Source organism: Camelina sativa, chromosome 10 (assembly GCF_000633955.1).
Source record: "Camelina sativa cultivar DH55 chromosome 10, Cs, whole genome shotgun sequence".
Classification (NCBI taxonomy): domain Eukaryota; kingdom Viridiplantae; phylum Streptophyta; class Magnoliopsida; order Brassicales; family Brassicaceae; genus Camelina; species Camelina sativa.
This window is the reverse complement of record NC_025694.1, coordinates 9319011-9345603: the sequence shown is the minus strand read 5'-3', so window position 1 is coordinate 9345603 and position 26593 is coordinate 9319011. Positions and strand designations below refer to the sequence as shown.

At 36.5% G+C, this 26593-nt stretch overlaps 3 protein-coding genes, 1 long non-coding RNA gene and 1 pseudogene across 6 annotated transcripts; all 5 read left to right on the top strand.

Moving 5' to 3' along the window:
- On the top strand, window positions 959-4689 carry LOC104718117 (L-ascorbate oxidase homolog). Its single transcript, XM_010435791.2, has 6 exons — window positions 959-1209; window positions 1309-1418; window positions 2360-2630; window positions 2974-3422; window positions 3511-3879; window positions 4176-4689. Exons 1-6 carry the CDS (start codon window positions 1075-1077, stop codon window positions 4465-4467), a joined length of 1626 nt encoding a protein of 541 aa, XP_010434093.1. The 5' UTR covers window positions 959-1074; the 3' UTR covers window positions 4468-4689.
- Window positions 6182-7635, top strand: LOC104718116 (probable F-box protein At4g22030). The gene has a single exon (XM_010435790.1). It carries the CDS (start codon window positions 6262-6264, stop codon window positions 7516-7518), a length of 1257 nt encoding a protein of 418 aa, XP_010434092.1. The 5' UTR covers window positions 6182-6261; the 3' UTR covers window positions 7519-7635.
- Window positions 7651-9721, top strand: LOC104718114 (annotated as a pseudogene).
- On the top strand, window positions 10822-17328 carry LOC104718113 (myrosinase 4). The gene is made up of 13 exons (XM_010435789.2): window positions 10822-11062; window positions 11161-11423; window positions 14424-14484; window positions 14644-14702; window positions 14781-14856; window positions 14957-15034; window positions 15141-15228; window positions 15381-15624; window positions 15934-16270; window positions 16407-16438; window positions 16541-16637; window positions 16737-16839; window positions 16946-17328. Exons 2-13 carry the CDS (start codon window positions 11241-11243, stop codon window positions 17130-17132), a joined length of 1545 nt encoding a protein of 514 aa, XP_010434091.1. The 5' UTR covers window positions 10822-11062; window positions 11161-11240; the 3' UTR covers window positions 17133-17328.
- LOC104718112 lies at window positions 11436-13938 on the top strand. 3 transcript variants are annotated; one of them, XR_002033807.1, is made up of 6 exons: window positions 11436-12431; window positions 12512-12600; window positions 12683-12781; window positions 12874-13322; window positions 13409-13499; window positions 13708-13938. It is a non-coding gene; the product is annotated as an uncharacterized LOC104718112 (long non-coding RNA). The 3 variants fall into 3 exon arrangements; XR_002033808.1 differs by having other exon boundaries at window positions 12975-13499; XR_756348.1 differs by having other exon boundaries at window positions 12874-13499.

Here is a 26593-nt window from a genome sequence, read left to right as displayed (position 1 = left end):
AATATGACCACATTTTACATTCACACATGCAAGAACTTTGGTTATTTCCATTGTGATATATATAACCACTTCAAATAACAGTATATTTGTTAATTTGTCTTTTTCTACAATCTTTGCTAATATAGTGCAGAATGGTACTCAAGCACGTGAAAACGCAGAAACTTGTTTCTTCCTCTTCATATCCACCGTACACCCTCACCTCAATAACTCTGATCTGTGATCACCACCGTCCATATAAGCATTGACTCAGGCTAATATTTAATCCGACGGTTCGATTATTCAATACAAAGATTTAACAGAGACACATGATGTTTACCTTCCTGACAGCTCACAACAACACGCCGCGTTTCGAAAAAACATCTTCACTTGCGGACAATACGGAGCGATGGTCGATGCTTACTACTCTTGACCCAAAGAAGTCCGAAACATGTTTTTAAATAAAATTAATGTCAACTTTTTATGAGTGAGATCTAAAAAGAGTAAAAAGGCAGAGAATCTTATGACAAATTTAATATATATTTTTCTCTATTGCATAAACTAAATATGATTATGGCATAATTTTTGTAATGGTAATTGTGGTAATGCTAGAAAAAGCCCCCAACGATATATGTGTACGGTGTGAAAAGATATGAAATGAGTAACTGACGCTTGGCTTATAGAAAGTAATCTTATTTTGATATTGTTGCCAATTAATTTCGAACCCATTGTTAATAATGCAAAATCAAACCCTCAACTCAAACGTATATTAAGTGTTCATTACTCAATAACCAATTAAATTTGATGATTTTGATAACATTCGCCTATATTCGAGTAACATAAGTATATTTCTTTCTTGCTTTAATACAAAAACGGAGTCATAATTATTGGCAAAAAAAAAAAAAAAACAAAAAACGTAATAATTACGTCGGTGCCACTGCCACTACCACTAAATATTTAAGAGGGGGCATCATTAATAGATTCTACAAAATCCTCTGTATGTATATGGATCTACACCTCTTCTCAGTCTCAGACTCAAATCAATAATCTCCAAACCCCCAAAACAAGAAAACCAGAAAGATAGAAAAGTAAACAAAAATGAGAGATTCTTGCAAAGTCTCTATAGTTCTTCTTCTGGTTCTAATCAATGGTGTATTTGGAGACAACCCTTACAGATTCTTCACCTGGAAAATAACTTATGGCGACATTTATCCCCTTGGTGTTAAACAACAGGTATTTTAACTTCTTGTTTCTTCAAATTTCCTCTGCTTTTTTTTTTCCTCGAGCAAATCTTGTGACATATTCTCGGTTGGGTTTTGTGGGGGAATGCAGGGAATAATGATAAATGGGCAGTTCCCTGGACCTCACATTGACGCAGTCACGAATGATAATATCATTATCAGTGTTTTCAATTACTTGAAAGAGCCTTTCCTCATTTCTTGGTAAGTTCTTTTCACAAATCTTTACTTATTTATTTCCCGAACAAATGTGCTTTATGGATTGCCAAGACAATTGAATATTCTTGAACATAAAGGAGCTATAAAGATTGAAAAATAGGATAAGATCTCAACTTTTGATTTAAGACATTTTGTCTTAAACCTGCATTCCTTTGGACAACAAAACAAAAAAAAATGTCTTAAATCTATTTACAAAGCACATTTTGTCTTAAAGCTGCAACTTCTCATTCTCACACATTATCTATACTTACATAGACACATGTGTAGAAAAAAACGATAGATCTATTCTGAAGAACAGTAGTATCGTTCAACGAATAAAACAGAAATTTAGGTCATTATGTTTTTTTATTTCGGTGATTTAAATGTTTTACTTATAGCGTTAATAAAATATTTAAAGCACATAAAGTACTTGTACTTCATTAATGATTAACTCAATATTGTTTGTAAGTTAGTTAATAAAAGGAGTCTTCACAAATCATAGTCACGGGAAGAGGGATTTATTAAGTTTTATTTTGTCAATTGGGATTAATAACTTAAATCAGAGTAATACAAATTTGCTACTAAGAAATGGAAAATAATATATATATATATATATATATATATTTTGTTTATTTCATTTGAGAATGTCAAGTCCTTTTTCTTTATTGAGTCATAAAAGTTTTTTTCATACACCCGACATAATTGGCTGTCAAAAGATACAATATTTTAAATATAAATATGCTATGAGAAAATTAAAATATTAGACTTGATTCATACAACTAGTCACATGCGATGACACATGTGAGCTTTAAGTGTCAGTGGGAAACAAAAGTGAGCCATTCAAATTAACTTTTAAGTCCCTGATCTATTAAAATTTCCACAATGTAATCCCACACTTTTTTTCCTTTCGCAAGTGCCTAATATTCAAAGATCTGTTTCTTTTTTAGGAACGGAGTGCAACAGAGGAAGAACTCGTGGCAAGATGGAGTCATAGGGACAACATGTCCAATCCCACCTGGAAAAAACTTTACGTACATAATCCAAGTCAAAGATCAAATCGGTAGCTTCTACTATTTCCCTTCTCTTGCCTTCCATAAAGCCGCTGGTGCTTTTGGAGCCATCCGTGTCTGGAGCCGTCCTCGCATCCCTGTCCCGTTCCCTTCCCCTGACGGTGACTTCTGGCTTCTCGCCGGAGATTGGTACAAAACTAATCACTATGTAAGTACACTCTGTATTTCCCTAATAAGTAATACCTTTGACTTGTACCGCAAGAAAATAAATGAAGAGCACGGTTTACAGTTTGGTTTCGTTTTTTTTGGGATATCTGGTTATATAGGGTTTGTAGAAGTTGAAGCCAAATTAAACTTTTCTTGATTCTGTTTGGTTTAAATATTATGATTGCTTATTTGTCGTTTGGTTTCAATTTGGTATGGTTTAAAATGACGAAAACTATATTGGTTTATAAAATAACTTTTGGTTCGGTTTGTGTATAAGCATGTTGGTTTAGGCCGGTTTAGCTGTTTAGCAAAATCTTATTGTTTTGGTTTTCTGATTTCTTAAGGTTTTGAGACGTCTATTAGAGGCTGGAAGGAATCTGCCTATGCCTGATGGAGTTCTCATCAACGGTCGCGGTTGGGGAGGCAATACCTTCACCGTTCAACCCGGTAAGACCTACAGATTCAGAATATCAAACGTTGGGGTTGCAACTTCATTGAACTTCAGAATCCAAGGACACACGATGAAGCTCATCGAAGTAGAAGGCTCTCACACTGTTCAAAACATCTACACATCACTTGATGTTCATTTAGGACAGTCTTACTCTGTTCTCGTGACGGCTAACAAAGCACCTCAAGACTATTACATCGTCATCTCCTCAAGGTTCACACGAAGAGTCCTAACCACGACTGCGATTCTCCATTACAGTAACTCCAGAAGAGGAGTCTCTGGTCCTATTCCAAATGGTCCCACTTTGAACATCGCATCTTCGCTCTTCCAAGCTCGAACTATCAAGTAGGAAACATGTTTCTTGGTATACACGTATCCGCTAATTTGTTCGAGATTTGTGTTTTCTAATCTTTTGTATTGATGTGATAAATAGGAGGAATCTAACCGCAAGTGGTCCGAGACCAAACCCGCAAGGCTCTTATCATTATGGTCTGATCAAACCAGCCCGTACGATCATACTCGCTAACTCGGCTCCTTGGATCAATGGCAAGCAAAGGTACGCCGTGAACGGTGCCTCGTTTGTTGCGCCAGACACGCCATTGAAGCTAGCCGATTACTTCAAGATTCCAGGAGTTTTTAACCTCGGAAGCATCCCAACGAGTCCCTCAGGTGGAAACGGAGGGTACCTTCAAAGCTCTGTTATGGCCGCTAACTTCAGAGAATACATCGAGATTGTTTTCCAAAACTGGGAAAATTCAATCCAGTCTTGGCACATCTCTGGTTACTCTTTCTTCGTCGTCGGGTAAGAAGACAATTCTCCTAACCATTTTTGTTAAAAGAAAAATTTGAAATATTATCCTCTTTTAACTAGTTAATTAGGAACTAAATAAACCATTTCTACTATAGTTTGGGTAGTTCGGTTTGGTTTAGATAATCTATAATATGAAAACGTAACAAATTAGCCTCTAATTAAATCCATTCAACTAAATAAATAAAGTATAGATTTTTTTTTTGATAACAATAAAGTATAGATTTTATTAACCTTTAATTTGATCTTACAATAACGTTTGATGTATTTTATTTTATTTTGGATAATAGAATGGATGGAGGACAATGGACACAAGGAAGCCGAGCAAAGTACAACCTCCGGGACGCGGTTTCACGGTCCACGGTTCAAGTTTACCCAAGGGCATGGACAGCGATCTACATAGCGTTAGATAATGTTGGGATGTGGAACATAAGGTCGGAGAGTTGGGCAAGACAATATTTAGGGCAACAATTCTATCTCCGAGTTTACACTTCCTCCACTTCGTACCGAGATGAGTATCCGCCACCAAAGAACGCTCTTATGTGCGGACGAGCTAGAGGTCGCCACACTAGGCCGTTCTAGAAAGGATATTGGACGCGACGGCTCAACGGTTTCTTTTTTCTTTTTAATTAATATTGAATGATTTGAAATGTTTATTATTGTCATGAGAGGGTGGCAAAAAAATGTGAGCTTCATGGCTTTGTTCACTACGGCAAAAAAGTTAGGAACAAGAAAAAGTTGGAGCTTGACTTGAGCTTTCAATTTAATTTTTATGAAGAAATCAAATGTGGCGTTCTTGTTTTTTTTAAATAAACAAATCATTTTGTCTTACTAGCCATCAACGTAACATTTTTGATGATGTAAATGGAGATGTTGATGATGTAGTTCCCCATTGTCTAATCCGGCTGGGGAATATATTTCACATTTTCTTAAATGCGTACCCAAATGCTAATATAACCAGTTGTTTGACGGAGGATCTTGCTAGTGAATACGTTGCTTTATACTTGGAACTAGGAAGGACCTATGAAGCTAAGAAGCTAGTGGAAAAGCTTTGCAATAAGAAAATTTCGGGATCAGCTCAGTTGTGGCTTCCAAGAGTCTCCAATGGAATCAGATCATTGTCAGACTCAGAGAACTCCGGTTCTAATACTAATTATGCAGATTTGCAGTCCAACTATGTTCTTGTTTCAAATGCTTTGGAAAAAGTAATAATTATCTCAGAATCTGAAATCTTGTGGCTTCTGTTATGGGAATATTACAAACTATATTTTCAGGACAGTATCCATTTTATTTCTTTTCAAAGACTTAAACTGATGAAGTGCTTAATGTATCACAGACTTAAGACTTTATTTCTTAAATCGTAAGAGAACCAAAGTGCAAGGGAGACATAAAAGAGGTGAAACCACAACTCTTTTTCTCCACATTTCAGGTTCTTAGCTCTTTATTCTCACCATTGTTACCCCACATCTTGTAGGTTCTTGGCTCTTCCCTCGTCATATTCTTATTATATACAAAGATAACATTAAAATAGAGACCAACCTTGCATCACAAGGTAATAAAGACTGTCTCACTACTGCCGGGAAGTTGTTATGATTCCGCTGTTGCAACTTGCAAGTTACAGCCAAGACCTATACTTGTGGCAGGATTATTACTCACTAGAGAGCAAGGTAAATGTTTGTTTCACAGAACCCATATCTGGACTTAATCTGAAGCTACTCCATAAACAACTGTTTGGTGGTGTTTATTGCAGATGGGAACATCAGAAACAGCCACTGGTGTATTATATATATATTGGCACGCCTAATAGACTCTAACGGAAGCGGCAAGTTTTCCATTATACAAAAACACAATCGTTACTATTCCACAATAGTAGATTTTATATTAGTCTGATGTTAAATTATGTTATTTTGACCTCAGGAAAATAAATTTTTGTTTTTAGTTCCATTCCATCAATTGAAAAATAAACCTATCTCGTGAAATAAATGTTGAAATTGGTCTTTTTTATATGTTCAGTAGACTATTTTTGATTGTGAATACACACTATTCCATGTTAAACCATTTTATTATCTTTCAAATATGTAGACTCGTTCTAAGGAGACAACAAGTGAACCATAATCTATAGTTTTAGCGAGTGGTTGACCAATATCACCACAGGAGAAATACATTAACTACGAACTGGTCATTGGTCAAACACTTCCTTTTGGTCATACATTTTTTAATTATTAACTCCTCTCCTGTAAATGTCACAAACTAATGAAACTTATATATACATTAGATCACCCCCTCCTTAGTTACAAAGCCAGAACAAGAAAAACAAGAGAGAAACAAAAAAAATCAACAAAACGAGATTTGAAAATCTACAGCAATCTCCTCCATATGGCGTCACTACAGGCTTCAATATTTATGCTTTCTACTTCTTGTTCTTCTTGCACAAGAACAAGATCAGCGGTCTCAATCCCAAAATTACCTAAATTTAATGTATCAACTCCGCAAATACCGATCAAGAACCAGAACTCAAGAGTCGTAGAATCGAGTTTTCGGTTGGATGGGTTTGCTGAAAATATCGATCTTTCGGTGTTAGAGAGACAAGGGAAGAAGAAGAGAGCGTGCGATGATCAGGTCTTGCAAAGGTCCCGGCTCATGGCAGTTCTTGAAGAAGTTATAGATAGAGTAGAGATGCACAAGAACATTGGAGAGCAACGCAATAACTGGAACTCTCTCTTGCTTAATTCCGTCAACATGATCACTCTCACTGCCGCTATGATGGCCGGAATAGCCTCCATGAACGCTGTTGGAGGAGACTCTGTTTCCGCGGTGAATATAGCTTCTACGCTTTTGTTGGCTTCTGCAACAGGTTTGGCTGCCTTGATGAACAAGCTTCAGCCGTCGCAGCTAGTGGAAGAGCAGAGGAACGCGACGAGGCTGTTCAAGCAGCTGAGAAACAGAATCGAGATGGTTCTGAGGGAGAAGAGCGAAGATGGAATCAGTGAAGCAGACGTGAAAGAAGTGATAAAGAGAGTGCTCTGTTTAGACAAAGCTTACCCACTTCCTCTTGTCGGTACCATGCTCGAGAAGTTCCCTCAAGAATTCAAGCCAGCGATTTGGTGGCCCGAAACAAAACCTGAAGTCACTCATCCCATAACCGAAGCTAACGGGTGGAACTCGGAGCTCGAGATGGAGATGAGAGAGGTGGTTGAGATTATTAAGAGTAGAGATGCAGAGGAGTACGATAAATTAGGTAACGTGGCCTTGAAATTAAACCGGGTTTTGGCCATCTCTGGACCGGTGTTAACCGGAATAGCTGCTGTAAGTTCTGGTTTTATAGGCCATGACTCAGGTTTAGCTGGAGTAGTAGCAACGACGTGTGCCTCATTGGCTGCCGTAGTGAACACGTTAGAGCACGGTGGTCAAGTAGGGATGGTGTGTGAGATGTATAGAAACTCTGCCGGATTCTTCTCTCTCTTGGAAGAAACGATCAAAACAGATAGAACAGAGGATGGGCTAGTTTTCGAGACAAAAGTAGCGTTGAAACTTGGGAGAAGCTTGTCTGAATTGAGAGATCTCGCCAGAAGATCGAGCTTATCTCGGTTACAAGGATCATCCATTGATGAATGCGCAAGCAAGCTCTTTTGACTAGTCTACAGACAAAATAATATTCTTGCATCCACACAATTGTATGGAGATAATAATAGATGTTTCTTTGACTTGTTGCACAAACCTGAATATAAATATGCAAATTAATTTCGCCTTTTTTACCGGTTCATCGAAATACTAGTTACCTAGATCCCTTTTTAGGGTTGGCTTTAAATAGATAAGAGTACTCTACGTCTCTAATGTCTCTTGTAGGTAATGAAAGAGTTACTCTCTTTATAAAATCTCTCTCTCTCGCCGAGAATGAAAACGAAAAAGAAGACCCAGAGGATGGCCTCTCTTGCCGTCTCTGGTAATGAAATCACTCGATCAGGTTCAAAAAGAAATCTCCATTGCTGGTCTCAGCTTCCACTAGATCTCCTTCGATTGGTTTTCGAAAGCCTTGGATTTGCGGATTTTGAACGAGCCAAAACTGTTTGTTCATCATGGCGATCAGCTTCGAAAATATCTGAGCCAAATAATCAGATCCCTTGGATGATTCTCTTCCCAAAGGACAAAAACTACGGTCTCTTGTTCAATCCTGAAGAAAAATAAAAGCAATACAAGACTCAAGATCTTGGCGATGACTTTGGGAAGAGCTTTTGTGTGGCGACTTGTAGAAGCTGGCTTCTCATGCTAGACGATCGAGGTTACATCGAGGATGTCCCTCAATATAAGTTCTATATCTTACATCTTTTAACACGGGAACGGATCAATCTACCGAGTTTTGAATATGGGATCACCTCTCCGGTATTATGGGTAGACGAGAAAACCCAAGATTACTTAATTATAGGAATGTTTGGTGAAGTAAATGCGGTTTCTTTCAAGAGAGGAGATAACTCGTGGAAAATAATTCCGTATTTGTTAGGTATTGACGAGTGTTTTAAAATGGTATACAAAGATCACAAGCTTTTTTGTTTCAACTATTATAAACTCCGTATTCACGATTTCTCTGGAGAAATTCCTTTGGAAATTTTCAGAATTAGCGTACGTGAATGCCTACCAAGATCAGTAGGTCTTGGCATAAGACCTCTTGGATCACGAGGTCTCCCATATTTGCCTACCATAAGGTATAATATAGTAGTCACTGTACGAGGAGATGTGTTATTTGTTGAGAGCCAACGTCCGCCTAGGTCCAAAAAATGGACCTTTCAAATCTACAAGATGGATTCATCCAAGAAGACCAAATGGGACAAAATCGTTTCTTTGAAAGATGAGGCAATTCTTTTGGATTTAGGTATTACAGTGCTTACTAAGGATTTGGAAGGAATCACTAGAAATTCCATCTACTTCAATGGTAATCTTTCTGAAGAGAAATATCAAGAAAACAATATCTTCATCTCCAATCTCGATTCGAAGAAGGTAGAACGACCGCATAAATTTGTTTTTTCCTCCGTTCCATTCTCTAGTGCACGTTGGTTCTTTCCAAGTTTTACGTTGGTTCTTTCCAAGTTTTAAACGTGAATAATATATTTTTATCTATATGTTTTCTCGTTGTTTTATGTATTTTTTCTTTTCATTTTTTTTGTATTAAACATTTACTAATATTTTGCTTTGAGGTTCAAGATTACTGCTTTCTGTTTTTTTTGTTCTTTATGCTATAAACGACTACCCCCATTTCTATAAACAACTCGAGCCGGCTATACACTATGACTAGCTATTTATTGCATCCTTGTGCCACTATTGTCTAAGCTTCAGATTCAACTTCTACGAATAAGTGTTTGCCTTGTGAGAAGCTTTGAATAATGTCAAAGGCTTTTAGTGTCTGGAATTTGTGATTGACGGTGCTAGAATGGCTTGTTGTGGATATGAAGTTGTTTCGCTCCGTGCTTTTGACTCTAGGAGGGAGTTGGTAGAGTGAAAAAGCATTGCCTGCCTCATTAAGCTAGGTGATTCCGCAGTCGCTTGATCGGCTCGTATTACCGCTGAAAGGACTGTCTCATCGTCTTCTGGTCATCCGCCTTTTTCCATGGTTCATTTTTCCTTTGTTTTATTCTAAGCTTCACTTAAGGGATTCTCTTTAACTTGTATCACTTCATCTTCTTCCTTGAGCTTTTCTTATGGATTAAATTGATGCTTTGATTCAAGAATGTGGTATGACTCCATGTTTTTTCTTCTTATTTTTGGCATGGGGCCATGTATTGGTTATGCTTCATATTGTGTTACTTTAACTTTCATTGTAAAATGAATATCTACATTCTTATCAAAAAAAAAAAAAAAAAAAAATTGGAAGGCTTGTATTATTTGTCCAAGTTGCATTGTTGTCCAACTTATCCAAATGAGTTCCATAATGCATTTACATCTTGCAGTATTGCCCATCTTACAGTTCCATCTTGCATTATTGTCCAACTTTCCACCGATAATTTATGTGCGATAGCAAAATTGACATGAAGTTGATGAGTTTACAATCAAGATTTCTTAACCATTAGATGAGTTGAATTATACAACTGTGTGGATGCAAGAATTTACAGTAACGATAGGGGTTTCCAATGGTTAAACTACGTCACTACTGCTAAAAACAAGTGTAAATTCTCATCCTCAATTTCAAATAAAAATCAAAAAATTCAAAGTAATAGTTTATATCAATTTCTTCATTCCCAATTTCCTCAATTTCATTACAAGAATTGTTTCAAATTTTGTATTGTCGGTCAAAAACACCATGCAAGCTCAAGTTATTTAATTCAGTTAATCACTTCCAACATATCCTGCATACAATATATATGCTTTACTGCGTAACCACAAACATTAGTATGCAAAAAATCTAAAATCGCAAAATTAGTTTGTTTTTTTTTTTCTTTTTCGTAGTAATAAATCTTTTACTTATTTTTGACATCAAATTTTTAAAAGAGATTTCAAAGTGCAACGGAACGAGATTTCGAAGGCAAGAGGTGGATTTTCGATGAGTGGTCTTGACCACCCCATACTAGAAAAGTCAATAATCTTTTAAACTTTTAATATGGACCCAGAAAATAACGACTCCCTTCGTTTTCGTGTCATGAGTGACGATTAAGACACATTTCGATACAACTTTATTATATTTTGAGAACGAATTTAAATTATTTTCTTTTGTCAGGTTGTAACGATAGCATAAACAGATATGTGGTTGTTGTACCTTATCTATCACCAATGACAACAAAACGAACAGTCAAGTGTGTTATCCATTATGTAGATCCAGCGAAGATGAAGCGATCAGAACCACACAATTTACCAGAAGTCAGCGAGCCGGAGAGGGACTAGAAGACTATTGGGCTAACGTGTCGTCCTGTTATTATTTTTTTAAACTTATGCGTTAGGACTATCGGGAAAACGTGTCGTGTTATTTTATTCAACTAAGGCGTCAGTGTCATTAGTTTCGTAAATTATCCGATATCTGTAAATCTCAAAATGGCCGAAATGCAAAGATTTAGCTATGTTTCGCATATGATTGCGTGACCCGTGTTTATAGTTTAGATTTGGAAGTGTCTGCCTATATATATACTGCTAAGTTCAAGATTCTTGTTGAACTTATTGTTTCACTCAGGTTTCAGGTTTGCTATCCAACTCTCAGGTTTGTGTCTTAACCTGTCACGCTCTGTTTTACTATAACGCTTTTGTTCTCTTCTCTGCGATTGTCTTCTTCTCATATATCTCTTTTGTTTGGTGAAGGTTCAATCAAAGGATTCAGCTTCAACAGTTCTTCTTCATCAGCCAAAAATACAATAAGTGAAAGTGATCTCTCAAGCCACATGACATTCCGTGAAACTTGCATCCTTGTGCTTCTCTTTGCAGTTTTCAGTGCAACGAGTCAACGAGTTTGCAATCCAGCGTGCCAAGCTAAAGAACCCTTCAACTGCAATGATGTGCAAATGTTCAGTCGAACTGATTTTCCAACAAACTTCACTTTTGGTGCAGCAACTTCAGCATATCAAGTATATGTTCGTTATAACACTACAAGAAAAGTTCACATTGATAGCAGTAGATTATAGCGCATTTTCTCTAACTGCTATGAAAAATAAACTTTTTTTTAATTACTATACAATAGCACTAGAAAGACGCTAAGATAAAAATTCATTAAGTGAGAACCTAAAATCGTTTGTTCCGCCACTACTTTGATGAAAATTTTCGTTTAAGCGCATTTCAGATCCAATTTTTTTTTGTGTCAATAGAACCAAAAAAGATTGTTTTTGTTTTTTATATCAAAGTGCCACGTTTACAGCAAAAATAAAACCTTATCTCTTCTCTGTACGACGAGACGAACAAAACATCAAAAAAAATTTCTTCCCCCAAATTGAAATCTAGGTCTTTTTGAGTCCACCATAGACTCCACCGTGAAGCTCGTCGGCGGCCTCATTTCGCATCCATTCCGATTTCATATCTCGGCGAAAAAGTGATTAACACGAATCGTTATGTCTCCCTCTACCTCAATTTTTATTTGCTTCCTTCTCTTATTATCTTTCTCTATCTAGATCCGAGTTTGCGATATTTCAAGCTACCTAACAACAAATTCCTCCATTTTTTCAAATTTCTTTCAACTATTTAAGCTCCAGGTTCTTATTTATATGATTTTTCTTGTTTCTTCTTCTCTGTGATTTGTTCCTTTTTGTGTTTAGATGAACGATTAGATCTCGAGTCTGATTTAGTCTCTTTGCGATGGATATGGTTCGGATTCGGTTTCAAAGTTTTAGTATTTTGATTGCTTGTAAATCAATAGGTGGGTTAAGCTTTTGATTGTTCAACATTTCTCTTTATTATATGTTTTTCTGGAGAGGTCGATATATTGAATTGTATCTATGATATTGGATGACCTATATGATATGCTTATTTCTCTCATGACATCGAATTAAATTCATAAGCTTGTTATTTTTTTCTTGTTTTAGTGCACAACGCTTGCATGATTTGGGTGATAAGTCGATTCAGCAATAGTTTTGTGTACAGAGGTATTGTAGATTGTTTCTCGAGGACATACAGAGAATGTGGATTATATAACTATGGTTTTTGTTTACTTGTTCTTATTTAGGTCAATGGAGATGGAAAGTATGAGCGGATAAGTGGAACAAGCCTTTGGTGGAGGCACAGTTTTAGGTCCTCAAAAGCTTTTAAGAAAACGTAAGAGATGAATTTTCCGTTAACTCTATTCATGTTTGTAGTTTCCTCCTTGCCTGAGTAACTATTAATCTCTTAATTTCAGTTTTGATGAATTGCTTTGAGTTAAGTCAACATGGAAATAAGACAGAGTTTTTGACATGCTTGTGGTGGGGATATCTACGGTGGAAAAAATTCTTTAAAGGTAATTGATTAATTTTGGTTTGCTAAAGTTATAGATTTGATTCATATATGTAAATTTCAGACCTTCTATTTTCATTATCTTTTTTTTGGTAGATTGGTCTCTCCTCTACAAGTATCACTTCGAGCTTTGGGAAAGCAATTTTCTGAATCATTTGTTTGGATTGCTAAGTGTAATGAGTTGTTTCATTCGTTAGGATCAAGATGGAGCACAGTTCAGAGGATACCTCAAGGAGAAGGTCTTACCTCCTGTTGAGCAAATACTACCTTATCCATTCTCACAATTGGTTTGATGCAGTTTTTGATAACAACAATCAGGGAGATAAAAATTCTAAAGCTGCATCATGAGAATGTTATTCAGCTGAAAGACATTTGGTTCCTTTTTAGCTTGTTTCAAAACTTTGATGTTTTTACATGTTTTTTTTCTCCGTTATGGATCTATCTGCATTTTCTTACTGTGTATTGACAACAATCAGATATATCTAGACTTGAAGCCAAAGCACAACTCCAGCATAAGGATAGGGAAATTGCAGCTCAAATTTTAGGTAAGATGTTTTTTGCTTAGGCTTTTGATTGACATTAGATTGTTTTCTCTTCCTACGAGAAGCCAAACGAAGCCTTATGGTCTTAGCAAAGCAACGATGCGCACAGCTGGAAGAAGAAAATAAGGTTTGAGGGAGAACCGTAGTGGTGGGAACAGCCAAATGGATGATGATGATTTGGTATTAATTCCTTATACTCTTTATTGTTCCTTAAAGGTTAACAATTTTCATGTTTATTTCTGATATTGAATTGTGTCTCGTATATTTTCGCTCATGTATAGGTAAGACTTACAATTTATGGTTTATTTATCTCTATGTGATTGCTATGTGCTTATAGGGTTAATGGCATATTGTGGCTTCTCACGATTCTTTTGTTTCATATGAGCAGATACATATGGAGAGGATAACTAACATGTCTTTTTCATATATTCAAAGTGAACTAGTAGCTGTTCATTGGACTGTTTCAAGAAACGCTGAGTGAGCAGCTAAAAGAGAGTCTTTGCTACAAGTAAGAAAGGCTTGGATGGGTTACATGTACATGTCAAATAGTGTTTTTTTTATTTTTAATGTTAGTTTTATTTTGTTTAAGACTTGGTGACACTTTGTTATGTAAGACTTATTTTGGTTAATGTAATTTATGTTATGTATGTTGATTATTTTATGAAATGTAAAAATATAAATATATTTAAACAAATTTTGAAAAAAAAATTATAATAATAAATAAAACAGCATGAATTTTGTGATCCAATAAAATATATTATAGCATTTGATTAGTGCTATGATATAATTACGGTAAAAACTCCTAACATAGCGTGTAAAATGACTTATAACATTATTTTTAAAAATTTGAAAAGCGGGATAACATAGCATTTCTGTACTGCTATGGTATAATACTATATCATAGCATACGAATTCTGCGCTATCATATGTGAGGTACCTACAATAACAGTGACCTAATATAGCGTTTGTAAAAGAGCTATGAATTACATATTATAGCGTTTCTCTCGTGCTAACAATGTACATATTTGTTGTAGTGTAATTATGTAATAAATAAAAATATTAGGAAGAAATTTCTATTTTAAAAAAGTGATTTGCGTGTACTAGATTGAAGGTGCTGCGCATAGAGCGCTTAATGGATGGGACTACTATACTCATAGATATCCAGGTTTTGTCCTTATTTTTGATATGTGAATAATTATATATATATATACACATATATCATATTTTTTCTAAAAAACACATATCATATAGGGGTTATCAACATGTACATATATACATTTTGACAAATATATTTGCTCACAATATAGACTTTTTCATCTAGCAGAAAGGGTTCCAGATCGCACTACGGGAGATCTGGCTTGCAACTCCTATGAGCTTTATAAGGTTTAGTTTATTTTGTTTATCCTTGTTTATACAGTCACTTGGAATGAAATTTGATCGGGAAAGTTCATTGCGTTATAGGAGGATGTCCAATTATTGAAACGCTTGAATGTTCAAGCTTACAGATTCTCTATAGCATGGTCAAGGGTCCTACCAAGTAATATTACCCTCATTCTTATTCCAATCTTTTAATTGGGGTTTTATTGTTTTAATTACATTTTTACTCTCTCTCTATTATGTATATATCGCCCTCTTAGAGGGAAAGCTGTGTGGAGGAGTGGATGAGAATGGAATAAAATATTATGACAACCTCATCAACGAACTGAAAGCCAATGGTAATTATTTCATAAATATAATTTTTACACATACATGAGGATTTTTCTTGTTATATTTTGGTATATCTTTGATCATAGCAATCAACTTGATCACACGAACACGTAGGCATAGAACCATTCGTGACAATATTCCATTGGGATGTCCCCCAAGCTTTAGAAGATGAGTATGGCGGTTTTCTAAACAAACGTATAGTGTAAGCGATTCAATAAATAGATGTTTTAACCAAAACTCTTTTATTATAGTTATTTCTGTCGGTGGCAGAAGTTATACTTACCTGCCTTATTTTTTTACTAGACATTACATTTATAAGCTCATGTATATCTTTATGTATGGTAATATACATAGGGAGGCTTACAAGGATTACGCTGAGCTTCTCTTCCAAAGATTTGGAGATAGAGTGAAGTTTTGGATCACATTTAATCAACCTTACACGTTTGCATACAGAGGTTACGGAATTGATATATCTCCACCGGGGCGATGCACAGGTTGTGAATTTGGAGGAAATTCTGGTACAGAACCTTATACTGTTGGCTATCATCAACTTCTTGCTCATGCTACAACTGTATCTACATATCGGCAGAAATACAAGGTATTCATACGAATAAAACCATATGAGTTATGTCATAGTTACACATCAAGTCTTCCTTTGTTTTGTTTTGTTTCGTTTTTTTTTTTTTATTAACCTTAACACAAATAATAAGTGATTGACCTTTTTCGCTTCAATACAGTTAGTTTACCCACAATTGCAAGAAAAATAAATATAGAAATAGAAATTAAAAGACACTGCATGAAAAAACATATATTTCACATCCACGTCTTACTTTTTGTTTCTTTTACTTCTACACAAATGCAAATAAAAAACGATTAAGCCTTTATAAGCAGGCTTAACAATGTGCAGGGGTTACAAGGAGGAAATATTGGAATAACTTTAATTGGAAGATGGTTTGTTCCTTTAAATGAAGCAAGCGTTTCAGATCAGATGGCTGCGGGGCGAGCGTTTGATTTCATTGTTGGATGGTTCTTGGATCCTCTGGTATATGGAGATTATCCGAAGACTATGAAAGATACATTAAGAGAAAGATTGCCAAGATTTACAGATTTAGAATCTCAATTAGTGAAAGGATCCATGGAGTTTCTAGGTTTAAATTATTACTACACACAGTATGCAACTGATTCATTGCAACCCATTTCGACACCACCAAACATCCAAACTGATCCAAGAGCGAACTTAAGCAGTATGTCTATCCATCATTTTTTTTAATCTATATTAATTGAATGGTATTTTTCTGTCTCAGAATTGGGAATTTTATAGTATCTGCATGCATGTCCACGTAAACTGGATTTTAATTTGTTTTCTTTTTTAATAAGCAGCTTCTCGTGGTGGAGTTCCAATTGGTGTTCAAGTGAGTATCAATTTTTAGTTTTTAACTAAAAATATTTATCATATAAAATAGAGCTCATAATAATACAAAAATTATATCACTAATTCAAACGGTTTTTTACAGAGTGATAATATTGTGTATTATCCTCCTGGGCTCCGTCAAATTCTAAACTATATCAAAGACAATTACGAAAACCCACTTACCTATATCACTGAGAATGGTAATGTATATGATATATATATATATATATATATATTTATATATAAACAAGTTTACTTAACAAAAATATATGAATTACATGTTAATTAGAACGTTACAGGATTTCCTACTTCTGGCAATCTAACACTTGCTGAAGCACTAGCAGACCAAGAACGAATTGAAAGCCACTGTAGTCATTTGTCTTGTCTGAAATGCGCAATCGAGTAAGTTATCTGTGATTTTTTACAGTTACTAGTTTGATCTTTGGCAGTTTTATACATGGGGAAAAAAAATCAAATGACAGTTCATATCAATAAATCTTATATGTAGGGATGGATGCAACGTAGCAGGGTATTTTCCATGGTCTTCGATGGATGTTTACGAGTTCAGTAGTGGTTACACAATCCGTCTTGGTATGAATTGGGTGAACTTCACTAATCCAGCTGATAGAAAGGAGAAAGATTCGGCTAAATGGTATTCTAAGTTCAACATGGAAAGAAGCGAAGAGAAAAGATAGAAGCAGGGTAATTTTCTTCTATTTACTCGTTGAAACTCAGGAAAATTCGAAAATAAAGTTTATATATTTTCCCTCAAAATACATGTAAAGGGAATATATGTCTGTTTCAGTCATAAAGTCTATTTAAGTCTGTTACACGTTTATTAACTATTAGTAGCGGCGACAGTTAAATATATATATATATAGTAATTAGTCACGGCGACAGGCAAACGAACAATTCAACAACAGTTTTTAACGACAGTCGCACCAGTCGCTAGCAATAGACAAACAAACAACATATGATGTCGCTGAAATCTGTCACTATCGCTGGATCCAGCGACAGGTAAACGAACAGGGCCTTCTTTGTTTTGGGTTTCCTACTTTCTTTTTTTTACATTTTTCTTCGAATTCGCCCAGCGCTGTTTTTGTCTTAAAGAATTTATTGCATCATCTTTATATGCCAATTAATACCGTATCCCACTTATACCTTTGGCTGGTTGTATAGAAAACGTGTTTATAATATTTGATTTGTTTATCGTTTCTAATTTTTAAAACTAGAATAACAAATGATATGACTAATTTTTTTTTGTCTATAATGTTGAAAGGACAATAAAAATATTTATCTAAATAAGTAGCAACAAGATGTTATCATTTTGATTCATGGTTAACATGCTAGAAAAATGAGCCGCTTAAAAAATAAGATGAACTTTAATTGAACAGAGGGAAGTTATTATGTGTGAGAGAAGGGTAAAATGCGTATAATTCAATTTTCCAGTTTAAGACAATGGAGCCATCAATTGTCTCAATATAGGCCACTGCTGCTTGGTAGAGCCGTATAGGTATATCTTGACTTTGTGCGTTTCTTCAACTAAATTATTTGATTCAAGTTTAAACGTATATCGACAATTACCATCATGTTCACCGAATCATAGCACTTTCTATCTCAAACGTATATTTTAAATATTCTTGTTGAGAGACTAGAGAGTTATTGAGTTGAATTATCGAATTTGGTTATACAAACTCTTGTTGCCTCTTCGTGATATAGTAAAATTTTCTTAAGTGGCATATTTATTTAAAAACAAAAAGGGAAAATTACTACATGAGATGCAAACTTGAGATGAATTAATAGCTTAAAGTTTTAAAGGGTTTTTATTGTAGCTTTCTATCTCTCCCCCCTCCTCCAATCTCTTGCAGGTTATTTAGATCCTTACACTATATCAATATGTCAATACAGTTCTGTATACTTATCTTTTGCTTTTATTTTGCTTTTAAAAAAATGATGATTATTTTGTATGGCAAACTAATTTGCTGAAACAAATATTTTCTTTTTGTGGATTTGCTTAATGATTTTTGTTTTTGTTTTGAAAAAATGTTGGATTTGATCCTACATTGACGTAATAATTAAATAATTTAATATTATTATCTAAAACTTAATGCCTAAATCAAAATATATCATGGACAGTTTAATATTACTATGTAAAACTTAATGCCTAAATTACAAATATATCATGGACTTGTTATTAATTTTCGTTAATGGACTTGTCATTAATTGTATCGTTATTCTGAATTATTATCTGTTTAGACTGTATATGCCAAAAAAATAAAAATGATATCTGTATATTCACTTTAAAGTTTAAACCTCTACTCTATGTTTAAAATAGGAACAAAGGTTTAATCCCACCATTTCCAGTGCTATGGTGGGGTTAATATCACGTCACAGTCCTTCATAGAGGCGTTTATACTCCTCCATCCGATAAATTAATGAATGTGCTGTTTGATGGTATGTTGGGACTCGGAAGCTCGTCAGATTCTTGGTCAGAAACACTTCCTGTTTGGTACTACATGCTAAACGAAGGGAAGATTACAGTAAAGTGTTGTCGACCTGGCTGAGACGGTTCCCTCGCTCTCGAGAAGGAGGTCGCGACACGACGGTGGGGAGGTAGTATTTGGAGGTACCATTCCAGCGCATTTCTCTGGGGAGCATACGTACGTTACCGTGGTAAGGCCAATAACTTATTCTAAATGTTGTACATTTTGGTAATTTCTCAGCATAATTTCTATAAAAAGGAATAATAAAATATTAAATATTAATATTTAATTAAGAAAATTTTTCGAAAAAGTAGCGAAAAGTCTCCGTAGTTTTATTTTTTTAAAATTTTATAGAGACTCACATCATTACACAATAGTATTTATTACTTTATTGTTTCTTTTTTAGATAAAAGACTATGGGGAGAGACTTTTGTTGCAAATGCTCCAGCATCTTCATTAGACATGTTAAATTAAAAATGAAATATTAATATTGTAAAATAATTTTCTTGAAAGTGTGAGACACTAGGTCTAAAATGTTTTAGTGAAGACACTTTTATAATATAATATTTTTTAATTAAACTTATGTAAAGACAACCATAAAAATTGTGTAATGGAAATGGTCTACGGGCTGCGAAACCCTAGTTGACTATCGAAGTACAAACACTGTTGGTCCAGAGGTAATAATAATAAATCTGTCGGTAAAGATTTTTAGTTGTCGCAAGGCACTTGTTAACATTCTTTCATTTTAATGTTATTTTTTTACGGTTTGATAGTCAAGATGGCAAGATCAATCGTACAATCAGAGGGATATAATTATGAGACGCTGCCTGATATATGTCACCTTCACGATCGTCGGAAAGGCTTTCGTCCTCACACCGAATGATGTAAGTGGAACGTACGTACTATTTTCATTATTATAATTTTTTACTTATTATTCTCTGTTTGTTGTAATTATAAAGAGAGTGAAGAAATCAGAAAAGAGAGTCCATGCACGAGTAGATTCGTGGGATAGAAAATAGAAGGTGGAAAAAAAGTAGTAAGAGTAGAGTGGAACAGTTCCGATACTAACGAAAGCACATACTTGTAAAAACAAAGGTTACCATGAAAGATACACCGAAATAGAATCAGTAAGCTAATTACCAGAAATCTTGAGAGTATGAAAAGCAAAAGTCACCTAAATCCTAGGTGAACTTTGATTCGAAGATCATTATGAACGCCGTGATACAGAACCCAGGGTAATCCTTTACCATTTCTGCAATACTATCAACCAAAAGCAAACTTTTAATGATAGATTCATCGAGATATCAAATTCTTTTTTTTTTTTTTTGAAAATATGTTAAATTAAATTCAAAAAAGAAAAAACGTTTTTACATCGTGTGCGACATGAAACTTAAAAATTTGTTTGTTTTCCACAGGGAAAGCTGATTAAGTATAAAAACAGAAGAATTAAAAACGCGATGCTAGCCAAATGCCCAATCCATCCTGAAACCGTACATCACCTCCAAGCTGAATTGCAAGCAGTTGGTTTTGAATTTGTCGATCAATCCGTTGAATGAGCTGAGCTTGTGCGGTGGGGAGAGCTTCATGTCGACGGTCATTCCGTTCCCGCCAAAGTGAATATATAGAGATCTGCAAAACGTAACGCGCAAGAAACCCAATTGTCCAATGAGGCCAAGAAGAAGAAGCCGTATTGACGACCATTTGCCAATCAGTGGAGTGTCGAGTGGTATAAATGCGAGAAGCAAGGTTGTTCCAAAGACCATATGTAAACTCACAGGAGAAAAAGAGATGGTCTCTCGTTTCGAGAGCATTGTGACAGAAAACACAAGTGACATCCGCTCCGTTGTTCCAGAGCATCATCCGGTCCCCTCTGGACAGCCTATTTTGCACTGCTAACCAAACACAAAACGAAAATTTCGGAGTGGCATAATTGAACCATACCCCACTCCTCCATCCGACCACAATTGAAGCTTGACGGAGATTATGCCAGGTATCCCTAGTAGAAAAAACAGCTTTGTACTCATCATTCTTCCCTTTCCATAGAACTTTATCTACCTCTGTATTGCGGTTAAGCCAGTGCGTATGCAACACGTCCTCTACTACAGTGAGTTGGGTTGTTTGATGGCGTCTCCGACGACGGGTCCAAGCCTCAGCAACTGTAGCGTGTTGACCGATACCCATATCAATGATTCCCCGTGGCCTAACTAGAGGCATAAGACGACCCAAATGAGACCAGTTATCAAACCAGAAAGAAGTTCGCTGGCCATCATTGACGGTAGATTTAGTAAAAGGTTTTGCGACATCCCGAAACTTCAATATTTTTTTCCACATCCAGGAGCCCAGCTGTGTTGCCTCAACTGACCAGAGAGAGGAATGCTTGAGAAGAGTTTGTTTCACCCATATAACCCACAGCGAATCCTCGCAAGAGATGATACGCCAAATTATCTTCAAACAGCTCACATCATTGCCTTCTTGCAGAGATCGCAAACCTAAGCCCCCTTCAGTTTTTGGTTTACAGACATCCACCCAAGCGACCTTGGCTTTATTTGTGTTAAGCTCTGCTCCAGACCAAAGATAAGCTGAACAAATCTTCTCCACAGTTCGAATACATTCCCGGGGTAGGCGGTATGCAGCGAACCAGAAATTACAAATGCTCCAAAGAACATAACTAATTAAATTAAGGCAACCAGCATACGAGAGGAAACGTGCGGACCAAGATCCAATCCTTCATTTGACTTGCTCAATAAGGGGAAGATAATCAGTTGCAGAGAGACGCTTAGTGACTAGAGGAAGTCCTAAGTATCGAACCGGCAAAGTACCCACTGCAAAGGAGAATCAATCCGTAATTTCTTGGTGAGTGTCGGGAGAGACCCCCGCAAGGTAAACAGTTGTTTTTTCCATACTGATACGCAGACCAGAGCGCCTGGCAAAATTCGAAAATACCTGGACTATCCCCTCTATGGAACGAATACTACCATCCCAAAATACAAGCAGGTCATCAGCAAAGCTGAGATGAGTTAAGCCAATGATCTTGCATCGCGGGTGATAGCCAAACTGTTGTGATGTCGTCGCTCTATCCAACATTTTTGAAAGCACATCCATAGCAACAACAAAAAGATAGGGAGAGAGAGAGCACCCATGTATTAGCCCACGTTTATTGTTGAAAAATCCTGCATGTGCGCCGTTAACTTGGACAGAGAAAGAAGGAGTTGTTATACAGAGCATGATCCATTTGACAAATTCAGGAGGAAACTCCATCGCCATCAATGTGTTGTGCAAAAACCCCCATTGAACAGAGTCGAAAGCTTTGGAGATATCTATCTTAATAGCACAGCGGTTTGATATTGAATCCTTGTGATAATCCTTGACCAATTCTGTAGCAAGTAAGACATTCTCAATGAGTAGTCTATTTTTGACAAAAGCGGACTGATTCCCAGCTATGAACTTTGGCAACACCAATTTTAACTGATTTGCTATTATTTTTGAAATGACCTTGTACAGAACGTTGCAGCAAGATATGAGCATATAATCCTTCATCTCTCTTGCCTCTGACTTTTTTGGAATCAATGCTAATATTGTTGAATTGACTCCCTTGGGTAGACAGCCTTTGACAAAGAACGACTGAACCGCCAAAACAAACTCTTGACCGAAAAAATCCTAAGCTGCTTTATAAAACTCTGACGTATACCCATCTGGACCAGGCGATTTATCATTTGGCATTGCAAACAAAACCTTCTGAATCTCCTCTGCTAAAACAGGTCGAGTCAAAAGAGTTTTGTCCCGTTCAGAGCAGCGATACAACATCAAACCTTGTGAGACATCAACTGAAACCTCCTCATAGTCACCAGGAACCAACTGCATGAACTCTCTAAAAAATCTCTGTGCTTCAAATTTTTTTCTCATCCGGATCCTTACTGACAGAGCCATCTGGTCTCTGGATCTCCTTAAGTGAATTTTTTGCCGCACGTTGAAGCACAGCCCTGTGAAAAGTTTTGTTGTTTTTATCCCCAACCTGGAACCAGTGCAGCTTTGATCTCTGCTTAAGGTATTTCTCCTTCAAACTAGCCACACGCTCCCACCGTTCATAAGCCATATTTTCTGCATCCATCGCATGCAACGATGGGAACAAGAGTGTCTGCTCCTGTTTCTTACATAAGTCCTCATATGCCTCCTTGGATTTCTTGATCAAGTCACCCATTCTGTTCTTATCCAACTGCCGCAATCCTGGTTTCAATGCTTTCAACTTCTTAGTGAACCGATATAGCGTAGACGTGGACATATGCAACGGCTCGGTTGTTTGCCAAGCGTTACTGGCAAACGGTTTAAACTCCGGTAAACTCGTAATAGCATTAACAAACTTAAAAGGCTTCCGACGAGAACATGGATTCCCACACCTGCCGTTAGTTCTATCCGACACCGCAGATGATCTGAGAAACCACCTGCCTCAAAAACACTGTATGATGTCGGAAAAGAATGCAACCAACAAGCATTCACCATTACTCGATCCAGTTTCTTAGAGATAAGATCATTCACCCTCTTATTACTCCAAGTAAACAATGGGCCATGAGCTGCTAAATCGGAGAAAGCACAATAGTTCACAATACTTTGAAAGTCCCTCATACCTGGCGTGGCCACAGGCTGACCCTCCAGGTGAGAATGCTCCGACAAATCCAGAGTTTCGTTAAAATCCCCCATTATCATCCATGGCTTACCATTAATTATCAGGCTATCTGCATGATCACGAAGCTCCGACCACAACTCCCTTCTCTCTGTTGCCGTGTTATAGCCATAAATAAAAGAACAAAAGAAATCGTCTCCCTGATCAGGCAGCTTGATTGAACAAGTTATCATCTGTGCACTCTTGTAAAAAAGAGTGAGAAGGACATCAGGTCCCCATAATAGCCAAATTCGACCCCGGCGGTTATACTCATAATTTGTTATAACCGACCAATCATTAAAAAATTTAAATACCACCAATGGAACTTTCCTCTCTCGTACTCGAGTTTCTATCAAGCACCCAAACTTCATCTTATTCTCCTCCACCCATTTCTTTATAACGGAATGTTTTTTTGATTTGTTTAAGCCGCGGACATTCCAAAAGAATCCTGACATGATTAATGATGTTTGGAGTTCTTCATACCCGCTCCACGAGTAGAAGAAATAGTGACCGTTTTGTGAGCTGTTTTAGAATCTCGGGGAAGATAAGGGCGCATCGGTGGATCTGTCGTCGGTTTGTCAGCCAGTGAAGTTGAGTTCTTCACCAGTAACCTTTCTCGAGAAGCAACCTCCTTCGTATGCACTACAGGATGCGTCTCTGCCACATCCGTTAACACCACGTCTCCCTCCCCCATATCCTCATTTTCACTCAGAACAAAGTAAGAATTTGATAGTGTAGAGCCTTCAGCCAGAGTAGAGTTAGTTCCCTTACTGGGGCTGCGGCTCTTCTTTTGAGGGGTGCTCCAACCATTTGCATCCCCTGGTGAAATCGCTACCAAACCCGCGTCACCAGAGAAAGTAGCCACCGTAGGTGAACCTTCCCCTTTTTCAGCAGTTTGTGCTTCCTCTAAAGCCTTTCCATCAGTCACCAGAGTGATCGGTAAGACTTGCTCCTCAGGAGCCGAATCCTTTGAGGTACTCGCCGTAAGACAAGAGTCTCTTAAGTGGCCCCACTTATTACAACCAATGTACCTTGGTGGAAGCCAAGGGTAAAAATAGTGAATAACCACATCCAACTCTCTTTCCTCTTCACCGCTAATTACAAACTCTCGTGGTAAAACCTTAGTGAGATCAGCTTCAACTAGAATTTGAGCTTCGTCAAAACTTTCACAAGCTTCAGTTTTGGGATGGAGACGAATTGGCTTCCCCACTCCACTTGCTAAGAACTCCACTCCGGCTGCACTTCCTCTGCAAACGGAGACCATTTACTAACAATCATCAGAATTCCCATGATATTCCACATACCCCGATTCAAAACCCTACGCCGCATCGTTTCGTTTTTAACTCGAAACTTGAGTGTTGTGTCATTGACGACAATAACATCAATCATTGTGGACTTGTCCCCTAACCTCCAGATCTTATTAAGAATCATGAGGAGCTTTATCATTAAGAAATTTTCCGATCAAGAAATCTTCCCATAGAGGCTTCGACCCCGTTAACACCTCTTTAGGGACAATAATCCTCTCCTGCCCATTTACCCTCTCCACCACAAATTTCTGTTTAGTAAACACATGTTTTTTAGCCACCGTGAGAAACGACTTCTTTGTTGGAGCATCACCCTCCTTCACCAACACATCTAAAACAGAGTCGTGCGTAGATCCCACTTGCGGAATCAGAATCTCACTTGGCCCCCGTGCACTACCATCAAGCCCCGCCTCTAGACGACTATCAGACCCACCTTCCGACGCGAGATCAGCCCCATTATCCACCAGAGGAGACCCCAACGGCGGCATCCTTAGTCGTCACAAAAAAAATCCTAATCGCCTTTAGAATCGCCCTTTGGAACTTTTACCCTATGACTCTTATTAGTGAAAACCTGTCTAGCAACCTTTTCTCCAAGTGCTTATTCGTATCATACGATTTTTGACGGTCTAAAGATTATAAATCGAGATATCAAAATCAATCAAGCATAATCAGTAATTGAAAAAAAAAAAAGAGAGCACTTAATGGAGAATCAGTAGTTTGTGAGTCCGAATTTATTGACCAAAGGTAGAGCCTACGCTTGCTTAACAAGCGTGGAGATCGGTCGAGTACTCTCTGATTGAGCAACCTCAGATTTGTCGATGCAATCACTCCATATCCATGAGGGGCCAAACGTTACCCTCGCTGAGGTAAGTCGATTGAGGTAAGTTACATTTTGTTTTTTCTTTTAAATCTTTCAACCACCACAATAGGTGTGATATTTTCAGTCACATTTTTCAACTAAAAAAGTAAAAAAAGGAAAAAAGTTTCCTAGAATTAATTTGAGTAGTTTTTTTCTCAAAAAGTTGTGATATTTTGAAAAAAAAAAAAAGTAGATTTAAAGTAAGTTTTATAAATTGTTTATTAAATAACAAGAGATTTTGAATTGTTTTAAATGAATCGTTTTAAATGATTTTACATAAATTTAAAGTTGATTAATATAGAATTTATAAGATTTTCAAAAACCATTAGTTGAATAAAAAGTTATTTTAAGAATACCATAAGATCTACTAAAATACCATAAATTTCCCTAAATAGCTTTTTTTTTAAAAATGTTGTGATTGCAAACATTATTGGTCCAACGGTACAAAAATAAAAATACAATAATACTTATTGAATAATTTTCTATTAATTGTCGCACGATCACATTTTTTTTTTTTTGACGTAATTTGATTATTGGCTATGATCAAGCACATCAATGATAGAATCAAACTATCACCAGATTGCAAAAAGCTAAATAAGCTGCCTGATGTAACCTTTACAATAGGCGGAAGGAGTTTCTCAGTCCGTCCACGTGATGTAAGTTTTCTTTTTGCCTCCATTTAGTTTCTTTTCTCTGACTTGTTGACTATGTTTAATTAGGCATGACCAAAATTAAACTGTAACCGTATTTCGGACCGTTACCGGACCATTTTTAACCGTAATCGTATAAAACGGTTAAAAACCGTAACCGTAACCGTAAAATCATAGTGGTTAAGGTTACATAAATTATTAAT

Coding starts and splice junctions, on each gene's coding strand:
- LOC104718116 (XM_010435790.1), top strand. CDS start 6,262: ATGGCGTCACTACAGGCTTCAATATTTATGCTTTCTACTTCTTGTTCT.
- LOC104718113 (XM_010435789.2), top strand. CDS start 11,241: ATGACATTCCGTGAAACTTGCATCCTTGTGCTTCTCTTTGCAGTTTTC. Junction 11,424..14,423: donor CAGCAACTTCAGCATATCAA/GTATATGTTCGT, acceptor TGCGTGTACTAG/ATTGAAGGTGCTGCGCATAG. Junction 14,857..14,956: donor ATGGTCAAGGGTCCTACCAA/GTAATATTACCC, acceptor TCGCCCTCTTAG/AGGGAAAGCTGTGTGGAGGA.
- LOC104718117 (XM_010435791.2), top strand. CDS start 1,075: ATGAGAGATTCTTGCAAAGTCTCTATAGTTCTTCTTCTGGTTCTAATC. Junction 1,419..2,359: donor GAGCCTTTCCTCATTTCTTG/GTAAGTTCTTTT, acceptor TTTCTTTTTTAG/GAACGGAGTGCAACAGAGGA. Junction 3,423..3,510: donor TTCCAAGCTCGAACTATCAA/GTAGGAAACATG, acceptor TGTGATAAATAG/GAGGAATCTAACCGCAAGTG.